At 36.1% G+C, this 20759-nt stretch overlaps 1 protein-coding gene across 2 annotated transcripts in view; it reads left to right on the top strand.

The window, feature by feature from the left end:
- The window catches only part of LOC100650408 (SAM and SH3 domain-containing protein 1), a 387188-nt gene extending 376869 nt beyond the window's left edge, over positions 1-10319 (top strand). For both annotated transcript variants that reach the window (XM_012311947.3, XM_012311946.3), the window contains 4 exons: positions 1269-1607; positions 3507-3722; positions 4722-4872; positions 5358-10319. In XM_012311947.3, the coding sequence (XP_012167337.1) occupies positions 1269-1607; positions 3507-3722; positions 4722-4872; positions 5358-6094 (1443 nt within the window). In that variant the 3' untranslated portion in view covers positions 6095-10319. The remainder of the gene's footprint in view (positions 1-1268; positions 1608-3506; positions 3723-4721; positions 4873-5357) is intronic.
- Positions 10320-20759: the final 10440 nt, after the last annotated feature.

The raw sequence follows: 20759 nt of genomic DNA, 5'->3' as shown, positions 1-20759 counted from the left end.
CACGATCAGTTTACTTTCTCCAAAAAAGTCACTCCCTTTTAAATCTCAAACCAGATCAGTGAAGTCGATATCAGTTCAAAGTGGAATCGATTGCATGCATGCTTTTGTCATTCGAATTCGTACTGTTTCATTGAATTACTTGCCAGATACACTTTAACCGAGTAGCTAGCGTTAAAGACATACACATATCGAAAAACACAAAAGTAGACGCTTTTGTACATTATCACCAAGGTATACAGTTACACAAGTGCGTCTACTCCACCGACAAGTCGACAACGACGTCAGCTCGAGGTCCGTCAGACTCTGTGAATCTTCCACGGTCATGCCTTACGCATAATCGTTGCATGTTCTCAATACCACAGAACGATCTCGTTCGAATTACGAAAAAGGATCCAGATTTCAATCCCTGTTGTAAAAAGATTTCATTGACAGACTTTGCATCGATCATCGAGGAATTACGCGAAACGAACGGCCTAGAATTCGTAACGTATGGCCGAGTAAGGTGCGTTTAGACCAAACGAGTAAAGACATAGAGTGAGAGCGTTTGATTGTGCTCGTTTAGTTAAACGGTCATCGAGCAATCTGTTCGTAAACTGATTTAAACCAGAAGAGCTAAGAATATGTTCTTTTCATATTATTATTCGACCACTGGTTATATAAAAGTACACGTGTCTTTTTTTTTCTATTGATATGTTATGTGCTCCTTCGGGTATAGAATTTTTTGTGAAAAGTAATTATAAATCGAAATATAGAAATTTGATATATATGTGTACATAAAAATAGCGTTCGCTAGTACTTCGACAAGAGATGTAACTCTAAATAAATAAATAAATCTCCAAGTAAGTGTAAAGAGTAAAGAGTTTATATAATTCAAAATAATCATATAAAATGTATACGGGCATTTTCGTGCAAAAGTGGAAAAGTAAAAATATGGAAAAGACATATCTTTATGCGATCTATACAAAATATGTTAATATGGATGCTAATATGCTGCCATACGTTACCATATCATAAGAAAATCAAAATGCTAAAATTAATCTTCGTTTCTCCATAACTCCAAAAGTACGCCATTTAATATCTCATATCCGATAAAAGGAAGAAAAAAAAAAAAAAAAAAAGAAACGGGCATTCGTTGCGTGTAAGTCTTCGACCTAATTCACGTATTACCATTGTGAAGTTCCTCTTTTCATCTCCATCGATACAAGCAAATAGTCGGAACGATGTTCGTTATTTTTCAATATTATGCAATCGTTCGTTAAAATTTCCAGTCGGAAGCTAGCGCTTTACTTGAGGGCGATACGAGGGCGGGGATCGCAGGACGAGCACGAAATTTGAGGCACGACGTGCAACGGAAGATTTCAAGGCTGCGTCAGGATCGCACATCATCCGAGGCGTTCCCGTGCAGCGCGAGCAGCGTGGAAAGTCTCCCAAGCGGAAGTGGCTCGAGCACGCAGGCACTTGTGCGTGCAGGAAGCAATCACAGCTCGATATCCTGCGAAGACAGGGATGCTATCAGCCCAACGTCTATCGGGCCTGTACTTTGCAGAGCCAGGGCTCTAGTCGATTATACGCCTAGCCCTTATGACAAGGAAGCACTAAAGTTTAAGGTTTGTTTACAAACTATTATCACAAATGACTTGGCCGTTACAGAACTTTACATTGCTTATTTCTATATTATAGTATAATTTCTAAACAGGTAGCTTTTATAATCTTACGCTAGTAATTTTTCAAATATAAAATGTATTCATGTCATTATATTTTGGACTGTGGATGTTCATGAATTTTTAGGAACAAAATTCTTTACACAACGTATATAATTTGCAAAAATGTATAAAATGTCTAAAGTAGAGCTTTTAATATGGTATTTATAGGTTTTATTATGCTAACATCTCAATTATATTTGTCATTTTATTATAATAAAAATTCGAGCATATCTGGGGTTATTTAAGAGAAAAAGAAATTTACAGCTGAGTGATTTTGTAGGAATACATCATAATATTCATTCTATATACACGCAAATATTCATGATACACAATAGCAGCTCTCAGATTAGTTTAATCACAGACATGTTTGCATGTGCGCTCCTGTATGTCTGTGATTGATACAAATCCTTGAACAAGCACGTATTCATGAATTATATCTCAATTAATTTGTTTGATTTAAATGGCTTTCAAGTAATCAATTATTGCGTGATCAAAGTATTATAACGCATTATGTTAAATCGCCATATATATTAAATAACATTATTGTTCAAAATCTTGACATTTGACACTTTCGTGACGCAAACGTACAATATTTTAATGCAAATAATAGATTAGACTCAATTAAAACTAAAATGGACATTTCAAATGAGAGGTTTATTACTTGTTCCTTATTTTGTTCATTATGTTCATTCCCACGCCCTAAGAACGTATTAATGGGTAAGTATTGATAATAAATAAACCCAAAAATTGCATTAGGTATAAAACTCACAATAATTATTTGTAACTGTCAAATGCACACATTGGATAGTAAAACCTCCAACACTGTTTTACTATCCTCGATTTTTCTCTTATTTTGAATTGTAGAATCTCCGTCACTCTACTTGTACCACGATTTAGAATCCACGATATATATTTTTATTTTTATATCTTTATATCATAAAACACCGAATCGATGATAACGTATAATGTACAACTCAACTTTTTATGAGACGAAAATATTCTTGAAACTCTTTTTATGATAATACATACGTTCTTTACGAATAAACTTTCGTATAGAACATATGATATAACTACTTCAATATGAATAAACTTACAGTCGAATTCCATTTATTCCAACGAAATTTTGATTCGTCTCCAATTAAATGATCTTTTATTTATTGCACCCAATTATCCAAACGTGAACTATTATTATGCATATAAAGAAAAAAGTCATAGATACTTAGTTGCAATCAGGTATATTTGTCCGCCGATGGTTTCGTCTTATATACAGTGACTATATAAAGTATTTATACATACTTTTACTTTCTAATGAAGTTTCTTTTAGGTTCCACATATCATTTTCATAACATCAAATATTTGTAATGATCCAAAGATACTACTAACCGATATGAAATTTATTATAATCGGATCGAATTAATTAGCAAATAACTGCAATAATAAATGCACTGGGGGGGGGGGGATATTTTTTGCAACCACTGTAGATACGGAACATATTTTTTTACCAAAGTAGCAAACCCAGCTGAAACATGCATATTGATCAACTATAGATCGCACGATATACGTACACCCTTGAAAAGAATCTCTGCCAGAACTCGACGTTTACCTCCTCGTGAAAACAAACCCTTATTTCTCTTTTCCTCGATATTCCTCAATCCTACATGACTTCACAATAATACCAACTATTGCGAACAGAAATATAAAGCGTCGAATCTGTTGGTTTCTTCGAATTAAACGGCGCAAGAGTTTTCAATGTTTTCTCACGTGGAAAGCACCAAGCAAATTGTAACATGGTTTATGTTGCAGAAGGGAGACATCATCGACGTGGTACAAATGAACAAGAGCGGCTTGTGGAAGGGTGTTTTGCACAACAGGATAGGCCACTTCAAGTTCATAAACGTCGAGATACTAAACGACAGGGTTCCAAGGCGCGGCGAACCCGAAGGCCGGGGGAAGTGGGGTCAGAGGTATAGGCAGAAGCCTGGTTCCGTTCAAGAGCTCTTGCAGAGAATGAATCTTCAGGTAGAGAGCAATATCTTGCCACGGCTCGAACAAACTGATTCGCATTTGCATCGCTTCGAATGCAAAGCAGGGAACCTTGCTTTTATACGTTTCTTTATTTCCTGGACTTCTCTCTTTTCATCCATATCCAACCTTCGCCCGCCCGTTCCCCTCGTTTCTTGCGTGCACCTTTTATACCGCGTACAATACACAGCACCACTGAAACGTCGCGTGTTCCTTTTTTTCGTCGACACTTCCCTTTTTTATATCCATCTGTTTCTTTCCATCCTTATCTTACATCATCGATTCCATGTTTTCTCCCATTTCCTTGTTCCTCCTTTTTTATTGGTCGGTGTGTTTAGTGATAAATGTGTAGGTTTTTTCCTCGTAAATGGTGATATGGCGGGTGTTAGGAGATTTGTATTGGCTTCGAGATTTAAATCTGGTACATTTTTAAGAGGATGTTACATTGATTTTTAAAAAAATAAACGAGATGATTCAGATATAGTGGTTTTGTTTGGCAAAGAGTATAGTAGTATATCGCAAGGAGAATATGCGTGATTAAAACGTATTACATTCGCGAATATAGTAATTTGTTGATGAATTGGATGTAGGAAGATTTATATTGGCTTCGAATTTCAAGTCCGGTCCATCTCAAAGATGTCACGTTTGGTTTACGAAATGATCAAGATATAATTTTTTTAATGAAAACAGTATAGTGCATCGCAATAAGAATATATGTGATTAAAATATAAATATATATAATATATATGGGCTGGTAGCATTATCTACCATTTAATGGAAAAAGTATATGTAAAATATCAAAACATGTATATGGTATAGTAATAATAATAGTAATAATAGTAATAGTAGTATAGTATGCATATCATAAATCTTATAGTAACTTAATTTTTAAATGTAAATAGCTTAAAGTAACAGTAGTGTTCTGTTTCAGACAAAGACATTGATTAAATAAGACAAACTAAAAATATTGAAATGTTGAATAACGTGTTTTTCCAGGAACATATTCCTGTATTTGTATTTAACGGATACGAGGATTTGGAGCTCTTCAGGGAAATTGAGGCTGCGGATCTTGATTACTTGCGCATACATCAGCCAGAACATCGCGCGAAGATACTCACAGCTGTGCAACTATTAAATGACCTTCAATGTGAGTTATTATATCAGATCGTTTAAATTCTTTATTTTTGTAGATCGTGTTTCTATTTTATATTTATTTATTTATTTATTTATACAAGGACACGCACCATTATTTTCCAATGAAGCGTTTCATTATCATCAGGCTTTATATACTTCATTTTCGTAGTACGAAATTTTTCTAGCCATACTGAATGATACAGAACTTAATATACACTTCGACTTAAATGTAAATCCTACAATAAATACTTTTCGTAGCTGTTGTATAATAGATAACAAAATACACCATCGCCACATCTCTCACTAGATAATTTACTTCTCCTCGCTAACTCATCATTAATTCATACACTTCGTCCAAAATCAGACATTACTCCGACCTAATCCAAAGTCACTTACTCCGATCACTTACGACTACATCCGTACCCCGACCACTTCTAAACGCGCAAAACCAAAGGTAAAATCCGAAACTGTAAGTTGGTTTTTGTTCTGTCCTAATAGCCGGAAGCGAAGGCGATTTAGCTTCGAGTTCGGAGGGCGACGAGGTGAGTCGACTGGTCTTAACCTCTGGCCAGACATCCGGCCATTGTTCACCGTTTAATCGCCGCCAGTTCCCGCGGGACTCCGGTTGTTACGACGCTCACAAGAATTCTACCAGTCGACGAACCGTAAGCCCGGAATCGACTACGACTACCAAGCTGCCCAGAGAGAACAATCTCGACGCTACAGCATCTACGAAGAACGTCAGCGGTGTCAGCACAGAAGGGAGCACTGTTTCCGATAGCAAGGACGACTTTCATCCTAACATACCAATTACTGGCAATGTAACTGGCCAGAAGGAGGGCCAGTTCGACAAATCACCGTTGCTCCGTAGTGGCAACGTCCGGTTCATCGCGAAGAGAGGGAATTTCGGCGAAACGGTGGTGATAGAGGATACTTGCGAGAGCGGGCAGAAACTCGGCGGCATGGTGAAGTATGTGGTTGGCAGCGGTGACCTTGGCCTCGAAGGTACCGGCAATATCACCGGTTTGGGTCAGAGGGGTTGCCTCAGTGAGAAATCCAGCGATTCCGGTGTTAGCTCATCCAGCATCAGCTCGGCTCCGCCACCAAGAGATAAAGTTCTCGCCAATGTTGCATCAGACTCACCTACCAAGAATTTTAGTAATTTCACCAGGGCATCACCGACTTCCCAGCCAGCTACTAATAAGAGTCAAAGCGGTGAGACTAGTTACCAGTAAAGAGAAATACGAGTGAAGTTCGGACGAGACTTATAAAAATTCCCTTTTGCCTTCATACTTTGCACCCTTATGTGTTTCTGTAAATTTCCATTTGCAAATTATTGGTGCACTTACGCGCCGTTTCACGCGGAATTTGGACGAATTTTATACATCAACGCGACTGTACAATGACGACTGGAGAGAATTCTTCTGCTGCGTCATAAGTACTATACACTTAATAGGGTTAGGATATTCAACGCGAGTTTGGTGGACTGATAGCGAATATATCATAGAAAACAATTTTGGTATCAGAATTCTTTGTAGGTTCGAATGTTCTGATGAGTATTCGAAGATATATGGAGATAATTATTGAAAGTATGTGGAGTAAGTACAATGTATCAGTAGAATACAATAGAAAGATTGGTATATCGGTACGTCTTGTTTTAGCTCGTTTGATAAGTTGTAGCTATCTTGTAATATACCGAAGTTATTGTAAAAGATAATAATTATCTATCTAAAATCCGGTTTCAATTAATCGACCTGCTTGTAAGGAAGCTACCCGATGCAAATGATTTCACTTGAAAAGGGATTTTAAGTCAAACAAAAATTCACATTGATTAAAAGATTTCAAGTTACTACTTATATGTCAGGTAACTGGATGTTACAACTTGAATTTAAACAACTCGACTAATCTCATCGAAGCTTAAAGAAGGAATTTTTGCAGAAAGGTGAATTGTTGAAACTTATTGAATATAACTGATTGATTATGATCTGAATAATTGAATATGACTAATTGATGATGAGATTGATTACGTAATAATATTTAACATTTTAATTGATTTATCAAGCGAAGATTTATATCAGTAAAGCATAAAAATGGTTGTAATTAAACAACGAGCTTAAACGCAAGATGTATGATTCGTATATGAATCTTTTTATTGTTTTGCGCCTTGAAATCAGCGATACAATGCTGTTCGACGTCCAATATATTCCGCGAATGATGCAGTGCAGGGTTTCTTTCGTTTTCATTCGAGCTTCGAGTTGAAAGAAATAGCACGGTGCTTCGCTAACTTTTATTGCCTTATCGATTCTTTGTCCTCGTTACTTTATAATCAAAAGGCTGCCGCACTGCTCGCCTTCTTAAACGAGAATTTCAGCTTTGTTTCAATATTAGATTAGAATATTACGTGATTATTCTCGTTCTGAATTTTCATAACCCTCATTATCGACGAAAAAGATATAAAAAGACAAAATGAGACAGAAAGAAAACTTAAGCATCTTTGACGAGAAAAGCGAGCAAAGTGTTTCGACGGTTGTACTTGTACGTGAATGGAAAGAATTTGGCAGTAATGTTCGACAGGAAACAAATGAAATGCTTGCCATGTCACTGCCAGTCATTTCATGATCTCGTCTATCGTTTTCGACGCTCGTATAATTACTAATAATAATATTGTGATAAGATTGCATTTACGTCTAAATAATTTGTAAATAGGTAAAAATACGCAATAGAAAGATTCGTCTTTGCAATTTGTATACAATACTAAGCTACGAGAACAGAGACTAATGGAGATGTTTAAACGAGAAAAAACACGTTGATCCGTCGATTCTACTCGACGTTGGGCTTTAGACAGCTATTTAATCTTTTTCTATAAGAAGTGGCTGATTATTAGCCAGAAACTTCTAGATTAAAGACTGCCAACACAATTTAAACTTTTCCATGGGGTATGGTGTTCATTCATTTTTTTCTATGTTTGAGTCTGACTTACTTTAATGCCATAAGAAATACATGCGTAATTTGCAAATTGAACATCGAATGCAAATATGAAAGCTAAGTGATAATCATAATGATCTGTCGTTAAATGTTATAATTTAGAAACTTTTTTCTTATTGCCAGTTATATATATTGCAGCTTTTTTTAAACTAGAAAATATTTGAAATTCGAGTGTAATCAAGTTGGGTAAAATAGTGGAGTATTAGGTACTTACAAAATTTAAATAACATTTTTTCTTCCTCCATTAAATTAAATTTTCTAAATTTTATATTAATGATAATAATAATAATAATAATATTTTGTTCTAAATTGTATAGCTTCTTCTTAATTTTATCTCAAACAAATAATCAATTTTATTTAGAGGTACTGACTCGAATCTTTGGAAAAAGATAGTCAATCCACGTGAAATTGTAGAACGAGTTATTAAACAATTCATTATCGAAATTCCTTTTACAATATTATTTTGTCCAATCTTGTAACACAATTGACTTCATCGATGTTTTCTATTCTTTCGATGCTAATATTTTATTTGAAAGAACTACATTATTAGTACATGATCGACAATCCCCATCATCGATGCAACTTGGTTCTTCGACAAGATGGTAAATCTGTACATGTGTATATTGACTATACCTGCAAAAGAGAGAAAAAAAGACGTTCAAAGTTATAAAGTTTTTGTATGTACATATACAGCACGCATAGAAACCTAACGATGTTTTATATTGATCCAATCCTTTGCCAAAACTTTAGACTATACAAATCTCTATACATAAATATACATATGTTACATATATCATACCGTTGGTTCTTATGTATATCTTTTGTATAGTGTAAAATGATAGACGAATTTAAAAAAAGTATAAAGCGACGCAGTACGAGATCAGGAATGAAAACCGATGGGAACTCGTGAATAAAAAGAAAACAACAAGAAATTATCAAAATGGAACGATTATCAAAATACGGTCTAAGAACTCTATTATACTGTAAATAGAATATATAAAAATATATATTCGTTTCGAAAGGATAAAAGAAACACACAAAAGCGATTCGATGACTATCCAAAATAGCGGACTGATGAGCAAATGTTAGGAAATCTTTATATAGGCTTTTAAGATGCATGTTTATCTTCTTCATTATTATCGATTTACAAGGTAGTTGTTAGAAGGTTTATCCCTTTTTGTAACAAGTCTGTTACGCTTTTTCGTACGACCATTGACGAATAGAGCATCAATTCTACGTAGAAACGAAATTTTCTAGGAATACGTGAAACTCTAAACCGTGATTTGACTCGGGGATATCCCGGAGAATAAATAAGTTGACACACGCTGCTTCCATAATAATAGCGATTGTTTAAATACGTACTTTATCAATATACCGCATTAAGTGATTTGTATTGCAAGGTTCGATCGTGTCCAAGCGACGAGACGAAAGTTGATTTATGTTGATCTTGAACATGACATCAAGTGAGGTTGATATTTCCAACGGGGACGCTATACGAAGAAAGAGAGAACAATTTTACGAATTTTTGCAGAACGAATTATGAAGCCACAATCCTCGTTACTTCTTGTACACAAATTACGGTAATGGTACAGTTTGTCCGTTCCATCGAGAATAATATTACGTGTAGAGGACGAATCAAAAAAAAAGAAAAAAATATATAAAAAAATAAAAAATGTAAGAACGAAACAGTAAAGCAGAATGAATAGTGGCGACGAGCGAGACTAAATGGAAAGAGAGAGAGAGAGAGAGAGAGAGTGAGGAAGGAAGAGAGAATGGGAGAGTGCATGGAAAAAATGTTAAAATTAGTAACGTTTTGAGAGTATGATTAGATGCAACACAAATAATTTTATTAGTTCGAGAAAAAGTATGCAACATTTGATGTAAAAAAAGTCAGATTCGTTATAAAAATAGATGCAGTGAATTATAATCGAAATAAGTAATTTGAAGAGATAGATACGTGAAGGTAAAGGTGTCTTAGTAAAAGCATTAAGTGTGTTTGCGATTCGGATTTCGTGCGAATGTGAAGTGAAACGAACGGACGGTATCCATCTTGATCTAAACGATCGATTAATCAAGAAAAATGTGTGGTCACCGTGAGGAAATTCGACGAAAGCACGGTGGTTTAAGAGAGTCGCTAAATCGCTAGTGAAAATGAAAATAAAAATTATTAAGCATCTACTTAGCGGTCTAGTCCATTTTTTCTTGCAAAGTTTACAATTTGATGCGATATATGTATAATGTACATAAAGTAAGGAAGTAAATGAAAAAAGGAAACAGAATTAGGAAATGGCAATCGCGTCAGCGTGAGTTGCTGAAACCTTTTTATAAGCTGATTTTATATTTATTGATTAATTGCGGGTTTTATAGAGGTAACGAATTCGTAATTCTTATCGTCTCTCAGTTCTTGTATGGTTTCCAACAAGTGTTAATTTATTGACTGTGAATAGAAATAAAATGACGGAAGATTCAAACGAACGACGTTGTTTTTGCTCCCCAATCTCTTATCGTTTCTATATGTGATAATTATTATAATTAGTTTGTGGATGTTCATGCATTTATAGGAAATTTAATTGGAAAAATATGGAAAAATATATAAGATATCCAAAGTGGAGTGCTTCTTATATTTAAAGAATGAAACAAATTTTTATCTAGCGATATATTCATGAAAATATGATTTTGCAGAAACATCCACAGACTACAGAGTATATAACAGTATAATTCTATGTAATTCAATATTTATAGGTACAATCACACATGTAAGTATATTATTAATTCCTAATCTATTGCCAACCAAATGACAATGAATCAGAATTCTATGTTCAGAAAATAATGTTTCAAATAGCTAGATATTGAGTCGTATTATAAATTATATCAGCAATTGGGCCAACAATGAAGAAGAACGCTTCGAGTAATAAATGACTCATCCTTTACTGGTCCTTTACTGGCAACTCTAGAAACTTTATACATTGGTTATTTGCCTCGATCTTTACAAGGGGTTCTCTCTAAGTGGAAACTCTTGAAAATGAAGTTGTTTCTTGTATTACACTCGACAGTGGCAATTCGATTATCAACCATCTTATAATTAAGACGTAATATGCTTATACTTGCTGGAAGTTGATCAATACACTTCCCTCTTTCGAGTATAAAACCACTTGAACTTATCATATCAGTTTACTGTAATTTTGTATATTTAGACTAAAGTTATAATATATTGCTCAATAATAATAATATATTCATAATCTTGGTTAATTCGATTGTTTATTAAAAATACCAAAAAGCGATAACACTTACATTTATTCCATTGATTAAAAATGACAGTTAAAGTATACCATGAAAAATAAAGAACGTATTTAATTGGGATAATAGAGAGGTTTTCCAAGAGTGATATAACAATGGCACGAAACGGAGGAGACAGTAAGTTCATAATTCATTGAAAAAGCATTAGATCAAATGGAGAATGGAGAGATGAACAAGTGAAAATGTACCAATACGTAGGTACTTCGTTCCGGTAGAACGGTTTAAAACAAATGAAAATAAAATAATCAAAGCTGTGTAATATTCCCTGGGATATTCTAGTACCTTTACGGGTTTATGGTTTTTCGTGGATAAACCCATATTTATATTTGTTATCAGAAATATTGATAAAACGCGAAATATCACAGAATGTCACTGCGCAAGGTGGGTAGGACTGATTTTGCAAAAGGTCAGTTGCATTTAATCCATTATCAGAATACATTATGGAATTCATTATTAGAATTTCATGTAAAATATGCCGCACAAATCATAATGTAGTGGACATTATGAAAATTATGAATTTTTCTACTATTTTATGGAATATCCAGAACTGACAACTTTGTAATCGCACAAATGATCACGTAATATAACTTTGGAGCAAATTCTTTTGGAGCAAAGATAGGAAGATACTGCCAAAAATGCAAACATTGGAAACTCAGATGAAAACAGAGTACACGGAGTAGAGTAAATTAGGAACAGACGATGTCAAAGTTAATCAGAAGAATTTAGTCGTAGTGTTTCCATTCGTTATTCACTCGGTTATGAAAAGACATTTCTCAGATTATACGTGCGAGCTTTTAGAGATGAAAAATGCAGAAAATACGGTGTCAGAGTGCACAGTTGGTCTTTTGAATGGGGGCTCGTTCACCGAAAAGTGTGTCATAAAAGGGATGCTCGTCAGTCGAATGAACTTTCAAAGAAAATGCGATAAAAAGCGTTTAGTAATGTATGTAAATGCACCCTCCGAGAATCATTTCGAACGTTACGGCATGTACGTGTCTATTCGTAACCTTTATTTGAGACCCGTAAGAGAACTCGAGTTACTTTTAGTATAGTAGATTATGGCGGTAATAACCCGACAAGTTTCTTTTCCACGCTAACGGTGGCTACCGCGTAAGTAAATTCGTTGCCCATTGGGGTTGAAATCTAATTTAACTTTTAAAGTCACCCGGCGAAATTACAATGATTTCCGACAATACCGGATTGCCGCGTGTGTGTAACTTTCTTAACTTCCCCCTATTCGCCAATTTTCCTCGAACGACGAGACGAATAATTGGAAATATCTTCAGCCTTTTCCGAGATTTTCTCGGAAAAACGGAATTTCATTTTTAAATATTTGGTATATAACTTCAGAACTGATTATTGTTCTTGTTGATATGTAAAAGAATATGTTAATAACAAATCTGCGATTCTTAACTGCGATTTTCGTCCCTATAAATACGCGATAGTATAAAATTCTTAAAAAAGCTGATGCTTGACAAAAATTTTGATTCGCGATGTTTGGAGTCTCGCATTGATAAAGGGTGTAGATAAAGTGTGTCTAAAATACTCTTGTAAATATACATGTTTGTTTCAATTTTTAGCTATAAAACGGGGGAAAAAATTGTTGTTGCTTTAAACTTCGGAAGCGCAATGCTTCATCTGACTATTTCTGGAATGCAATTATTAAATTTCATGTATTCTGGTTTATTTCAGTAGCCTTTATAGAATCCTGAGTTCAAAACTGCATTCTTTTAAAACGAGAGTTCATGCGCCGCATCGTTTCAATCAGGATTATTGCAAATATCGTAAAATGTAATATTTTACACTAAAACTATCCACAACCCATGTTCAATTTACTCTAAATCAAACTGGGCGTTGTAGAAATTAATAAAAATGAGATTCTCTAGCTAGAAATAACGAATAATATTTTTATCGTTACTTCAAGACAAACTCTTGAAAATCTTACACGATTACCAGCAAAGTCGAGTTTCTTTCCACGTATTACCTTCTACTGTATATTGCATCATTTTACATTATTTAAAAACATAATACATAAACGTTCACCTCTTAACGAAAAGGATTGTTTTATTTTACTGGATTTTTATTTTAAGTATTAATTTTTAACTTAATATTGAAGAAAGTACAGACACTAATTTTGCTACACACAATGAAATACAGTTAAGTACAAATTATGTATTCGCAATATAATTCTATTTTCAATTTAAGAAAGGAGACAATAACAATTTATGAACATAATCATCTCGGTCCTTTTTTCATCTATTAATAAAGCATCGTTCAAAAGATGACATGTTAATGTAACGAAAATAAGTGAACATTTTATATTATTTCATTCGAGTCAGTATAAAGTGTATTTATTGACGCACCACTATATATTTTATTTCGTAAATTGAAAGTCAGCATATAATGTTTGTTGCTAATGCATTAATACTTTATTTATTGATTCGTCTAAAACATTCATTGTATTATAGTGCCCGCATAAAATGCTTAACTTCATTCTGTGATTACCTGATCTTAATTTCATGTGTAATATTTTCATGCTGTTACTTTTACACCACCAAAATAATTGAAAAACATAACTTTGGATAATCATCTTCTACTATGCTTTATGCATAAGAGAAAGATATTCACCCTCTATTTCGTTTCCTATGATTTATTTTTGATGACTTTAAGAATTATCTTCGATGATGATCTTTCTCGTTATATGCTCTAATAGCGTACAGTAACATGTTATGGAAACATCCTACTTTATAAAACATTTAAGCTTAACACTAATATCTTAGTTATTAGTGCAATTTCTTAACTCAAAGCAATGTAAATACTCACCCCCCATTACCTCAAGGAAATGAAGCTTCTTACATATTTCAGTCCCTTTCAGCCAAGAAAAATTGTATTCAAAGAAAAATCAAAGAGCCTCGTAAGATTTTCCTGTTTTTCCATTTGAAACAAAAGACGGTACCCGCAAGTGGTAACAGTCGATTCGTGTGCCTAAAATTTGAATAGCACTAACAGCAGTAAGACTGGGACATGTCTGGAGAACTGAGTTCTGCCGGACACTAGCACCGACCATCGCTTGTAGCTAGAATTAGGTAAAGCCGCGGTCAAGTGACATCGTCAGCCATAAAACAGATGTGCAGAACAACAATAGTAGTGCAGTCTCAAGCGTTCCTAAGACTTAAAGCCGCGCTCCACGGACCATGTAAGTGGTTCACGGCGTCCGTACAATTTGCGAGCCTTCTGTATAGTCGATGGAAATGCAGACGTACGTATAAATGCTTTCTAACGTTAACGAGTGTTTCCGAGAAGTTTCCGTACTTCAAACGATATTTGTTGTTGATAGCGTTTGGTAGAAACTGAAGACCATCGTCTGTCTATCGATCGACGACAAATGTTTGTAAAAGAGTTCACCCTGAGAACACTAAAAGAGATTCATCAGGAGCGTTTAGTAATATTTTCAATAGTTATGAATTCGTATTAGACTATCACAGATCAATACAAATGCTTATTAATGTTCGCGAATAGTTTTATACCGGCTTCGAAAAAGAAGAAAGCCATCTTAATTCGATGAGGATATATTTTTTCCTTTTTCAGTAGAATTTGTATTTTGCCTGTAAGTCTTTTAAAGTTTGTAAGTTGTTTTAATGAAGATACAGTGAAGTAGACATTCAGTGAAGATAAAAACTATCGGTATTCGAATTATCTCAAATTTTATTGTGATTATAGGATTCCAAATAATTTGTGGAATGTTCTGTAACAGATTGTAAGAAACTGATAATATTCGCTTTCGACGATTAATGACTGTAAATTTTAATAAAAACTTTTTAAAGAATAATATTGTCGAACATCTACGCTGGAAGATGAATCGGTTTAATAGTCACTTTGAAATCTCAAGAATACTTAGAAAAAATATTCCTGTCGAAACATCTTTTCAAATAACGAGATATAATTCCACAAAAGGATTGGATAAACTTCTACACATATAGCTGTGAGTTTTCAAGAAATATCCATGCAAGGTCGATGTGTCTTGAAAAATAAGGAACGTTAAATACTACATTATAAATCGAGGAAAATGGATATGTAGAGTAGAGTAAAAGGAACAGTATTTCAAATTAAATATTTAAGCGTAGTTTTTGAGGCTTGCACACAATTTCATAAGGAACTATATTTATTTTTATAATTTAAAATACGCTTCATATTATCTTCGTAGTGAATTTCACTCCCGTTACAACGTCAAACGAATTCATATTATAGCAAATCTACTTGTCTTGTCAATTAATTGGATACTCAAAGGCAGAATCCTGTTAAAATTTAACAACAAACCACAGCCTGTTGAATAACGATTGTCCTGTCCAGTTTACGCGCAACAAGTTCACTATCGATAATTATTCAAGTTAAGAGGAGTTTGATCACCAACAAGTATCCTTTAACAGTATCCTCAAACATGTTCTACCAGCGGTCAATAGAACATGAAATAATAAGCAACTAGACACAACAAAGCGAAAAGTAAGACGATTGGTCTGTTATAAAATAGATTATACCAAATAATTTCGTCAAATTATGTGTTACGATTTCAATTCATTTCCAATCACCAACTAACGTAAAAAGGAGAAATAAAGAAACACGGATTTGTTATGGTTTTTATGTTAAATGCGTGTCATTCGAATAATTATGAGTATGGTTCAAAGTATCATATATGTCGGGTTGACGTTAAGATTAGAGTTAGGGTTAAAGGCGTGAAACGAATTCTCATTGGCATTAGATGTAATCATTATGCAATAGACGAGATATTTACTAGTGCAAATATTATTATGATAGAATTTGACAAGTAATCGCGATAATTAGATACTCGAGAAGCTAATGACAATGATCCTAGGCTCAATAACGAATCCGCGGTCAACGGGATGACTCAGTTTGCTGGTGAGTGCCGAAGCGTGCAGACGTGCGTCCAGTGCCTTGTGAAGTTCACAAAACTACACGTGACGCCCATCTGTCGAAAGCCAATCCAACAAACCTAGCTAAGTGTTCACACAGCCTCTCGACTAGTTTTTCATATTGAATTAACTAGCTCGATGATGGCCCAAACATCCCAAACAGGCTCTTCGGAGCTAAGTTATAACACCGCCGTTCTTCCTCCCCCGTGGCAAAGGGGCAATATATCTCTTTGCAAACGACCAGCACACGAAAAAACGCAAGCTGGAAACAATCAAGACAAACGTGAACAAGAGTCAAACTAAACCACCAGTTAGTCAAGTGGCCACCTACAACAGGTTCTCAATACTTGAGACTACAGAAGACTCCATGAACACAACCGAAACGGTAAATAAACTACATACCCAAAGAATTCCCCCTCCCCCGCCAATATTCATTGACGATGTCATCAACATTCAAACAATAATAAAGTCCATCGAGAAAGATATCAGCAAAGAGGACTACAAGTTAAAAATTAATAATAACCACGTAAAAATTCTGTTGACTAACCCAGACGCCTATTGTTTCAACCGTTCGCGGAGAGACGCGATCGCTAGATAACGCGTCAACGAGAGTCGTAAATTCTCGTTACGATTAAACAATCGACGCCACGAACTGATTGATCCCCTATTTCTATTACGAGAATAGAGGTGGTTAGGTTTGAGTGTATATGAACAACTATACTGGGTTGGTTGATAAAAGTTTAATAAGAATAACGAAACAACAAGTTCAGTCAAAGATCAACAATTAAAAACGAAAAAGATAACAGTCAAGGTTTGTTTAGCGGTTTGCTTATAACGAGACCTATCGCACTTCGCAGCTTGAGACAGACGTTATGTGTTAGATTCGATTCAATGTGTAACGTTCGACGTGTCACAAGGAACTAACTGACTTTAGATGATTTCTTTGTCTCATTTTTAAGACGATTCCCACTATACTTAGGTCACGCCACCGTTCGCGCCTATGATCACGTATGTCTGTTCTTGTGTGGAAAACGTAATGGACAAAATTCGACGTTTCGAGAACTCGCTGCTTGGCGACAGCTATGCGCTCGTCGATACATTGTATATGATTCGGCGGTCAGATAAGACGATCTGACTGCGACATTATAGGGCCGCGAGCGACGGTTAGAAAATACAGCCTGTGGTAAGCCTCGTGGCGTAACACCTATAGAAATTTAACTAAGTTGCTAAAAACCTTGAATGCAAACTTCCACACATACCAGCTCAAGCAAGAAAGACCTTTTCGTGTGGTGCTACGCAATATCCACCACTCAGTTGATCTAGACGAACTAAAGTTCGAACTTCTAAAGCTTGGCCACGAGGTAACTAACATCAGCAACATAAGACATAGAATCACAAAAAATCCACCATCGCTATTTTTCATAGATATAAAACAAAAAGAAAATAACAAAAAAATCTACGTCAACCGGCTGATGAACTCCATAGTTAAGATCGAACCACCTCTTGTAAAGAAAGAGATAGTATAATGCAAAAGGTGTCAAAGGTACGGCCACACGCAGAAATACTGCAACCATAATTTCCGGTGCGTAAAATGTGCAGGTAGTCACCTCACTGACCAATGCACTAAATCCCCAGAAAGCTCCGCGAAGTGCATCCACTGTCAAGGAGAGCATCCTGCGAATTACAAAGGATGCTCAGCCTATAAAACACTACACAACAAGTATCCAAAACTGAGACCCAAGGAGATAACCAAACAAGAACCTAGACCCCAAAAATTCACCTCACCATCAATGTCCTATGCCCAGGCAGCACAAGGAAACATAAACAACTCGAAAACCCACACTGGACACTTAGAAAATAGTGTTCCCACCCCACATAACACAGACAACTTCATCAGTCTCGAAAAACTAATCGAGAAGCTAACAGAGCAAATTAACAACTTGCTGTCACTACTTACACTTTTCATGGATAAATTAATACTCACAGAAGCAAAATAAAACCAATGCGTATAGCTCTGTGGAACGCCAACGGTCTAGCTCAGCACAAATTTGAACTAGAACTCTTCTTAAAACAACAGCAAATCGACGTAATGCTTATATCTGAAACCCACTTCACCGACAAAGCTACCTCAAAATTCACGGCTACAATTTCTACGACACCCAACACTCCAGTGGAAAGGCACACAGCAGCACCGGAATCATCATCAAATCCAGCATTAAGCATTACGAGTTTCCATCATTCCAGAAAGACTACCTTCAAGCCACAAGCGTAGCAATAGAAGACCGCCATGGTACAATCACCACCTCAGCAGTATACTGCTCTCCCAGACACTCGAATGCTAAAGAGAACTTCGACAGCCTCTTTGACGCCCTAGGCAATAGATTCATAGCTGGAGGAGACTATAACGCCAAACATACCCAATGGGGTAGCAGATTTGTCACAGCGAGAGGCAAAAACCTCTTGAAAAGCATAAACACCAACAATCTCAACTACCTCACCACATATGAACCCACATACTGGCCCACTGACACTAACAAAATCCCCGATTTACTCGACTTCTTCATAACCGAAAATATCTCGCCTAGATATGTCCAAATCAACTCCTCGACTGAACTCTCTTTCGACCACTCCCCCGTAATAGCAACAGTCGTTTCAGCATTAATCGAGAACCCACCTAATGGCCCCATTCACAACCAACTCATCAACTGGCAGCTCTTTAGAGAAGTCTTTAATCACTCGACCTCTGCCTCAATCTCACTAAAAACAAAGGAAGATATCGAAACAGCCACAGAATACTTAAACACGAGCATAATAAACGCTATTCGCTCCTCAACACCTACCAAGACTTCTATCAGTAAACACGAATATCTCCATTACATATTAAACAAAATCACAGAAAAACGAAGACTAAGAAGAGTATGGCAAACCCAGAGAACACCGGACGATAAACGCAAACTAAACAACGCAACCAGGAAGTTAACCAAAATCATTAAAAAATACAAAAATGACTGTTTCCAAAAGTACCTCGTCAATTTGTCCCCCTCTGCCGACTCCAACTACTCACTATGGAAGCTTCCAGGAAACTCACGCGTCCCCCGCAAATAATCCCTTCAATTCGCTGTCCGCAAGGCGGATGGGCACGAAGCCCTATAGAAAAAGCCAACCTGTTCGCCAACTACCTATCCAACGTTTTTAAACCTCATTCCTCCAGTACCGCTCCAGAAATAACAGAATACTTGCATTCTTCCTTTCAAATGTCTCTCCCCATTAAACCTTTCAATTCTTTAGAGGTTACTGAATTAATCCATCGTCTGAACCCCAGGAAAGCACCGGGACATGATCAAATAAGTAACAAGGCAATTAAGGAACTACCTGTAAAAGGGATTGCTCTCATTTCTTCAATCTTCAACGCAATTCTTCGCCTTGAATACTATCCCAAAACCTGGAAAACGTCACAAATTACGCTCATCCCTAAACCTGGAAAACCAATACACGAAACTAGCTCCTATCGCCCAATTAGTCTTCTACCCACTTTGTCAAAACTATTCGAAAAGTTGCTAACGAATCGACTCCTTCCACTCCTAGAGGATCTGAAAACCCTGCCAGATCATCAATTCGGTTTTCGGAAGCAGCATTCCACAATAGAGCAAATCCACCGAATAACACACAATATCAGCCAAATCCTCGAAAAGAAAAAACACTGCTCAGCGGTATTCCTTGATATTCAACAGGCATTCGACAAAGTATGGCATGAAGGGCTTCTTTACAAACTGAAAAAAGTCCTACCACACACTTACTACTCCATCCTAAAGTCCTACCTAACCAAAAGGCAATTCATGGTTAAATACGTAGACGCCATTACCACAACTTTCCCAATAGAAGCGGGCATATCCCAAGGCAGTGTTCTCGGACCCCTTCTGTTCTCCATCTACACTGTCGATTTACCAATATCGACAGAAATAACCATAGCAACATTTGCCGACGACACGGCGCTATTAGCGTCCCACGCCAACCCGATAATGGCCTCATCCACTCTCCAGCGAGGTCTCGACTCTATGGAAAAGTTGTTCCATAAATGAGGCTTCAAAATTAATGAAAAAAAATCCACACATGTAACCTTCACGCTGCGAAAACAAACCTGCCCACAGGTCTCCATTAACAATATAACAGTTCCTAACAAGGACACAGTCAGATACCTGGGCATGACTCTGGACAGGAGATTAACCTGGAAACAACATATCGTAGACAAATCTAAACAACTCAGGGACAAACTCAAAAAATTTTATTGGCTCATTGGCCGTCGCTCCAACCTAAGCACGCAGAACAAAATTACGCTCTGTAAGACCGTAATAAAACCTGTCTGGACCTACGGAATTCAACTATGGGGAACAGCAAGTAATTCCAACATTGAAATACTCCAACGCTTCCAATCGAAAACGCTAAGATCCCTAATAAATGCACCCTGGTATGTTACAAACGAAACAATCCACCGCGACCTCAAGATACCTACAGTCAAAGATGAAATACACAAGTCCAGAAGCAGATATAAGACAAGAGTCAACAACCACCACAACCCATTAGTCACCCAACTACTAGACACGACGGACCAGATCCGCAGACTAAAAAGAAAATACCCTCTAGATTAAATCTTTAGATTCTACTAGGACCAACAATATAAAACTATTATAAA

This window comes from Bombus terrestris, chromosome 9 (assembly GCF_910591885.1).
Source record: "Bombus terrestris chromosome 9, iyBomTerr1.2, whole genome shotgun sequence".
NCBI classification, from domain to species: domain Eukaryota; kingdom Metazoa; phylum Arthropoda; class Insecta; order Hymenoptera; family Apidae; genus Bombus; species Bombus terrestris.
Note: the sequence above shows the minus strand (reverse complement) of the source record. Positions and strands in the feature narration are given on the sequence as shown.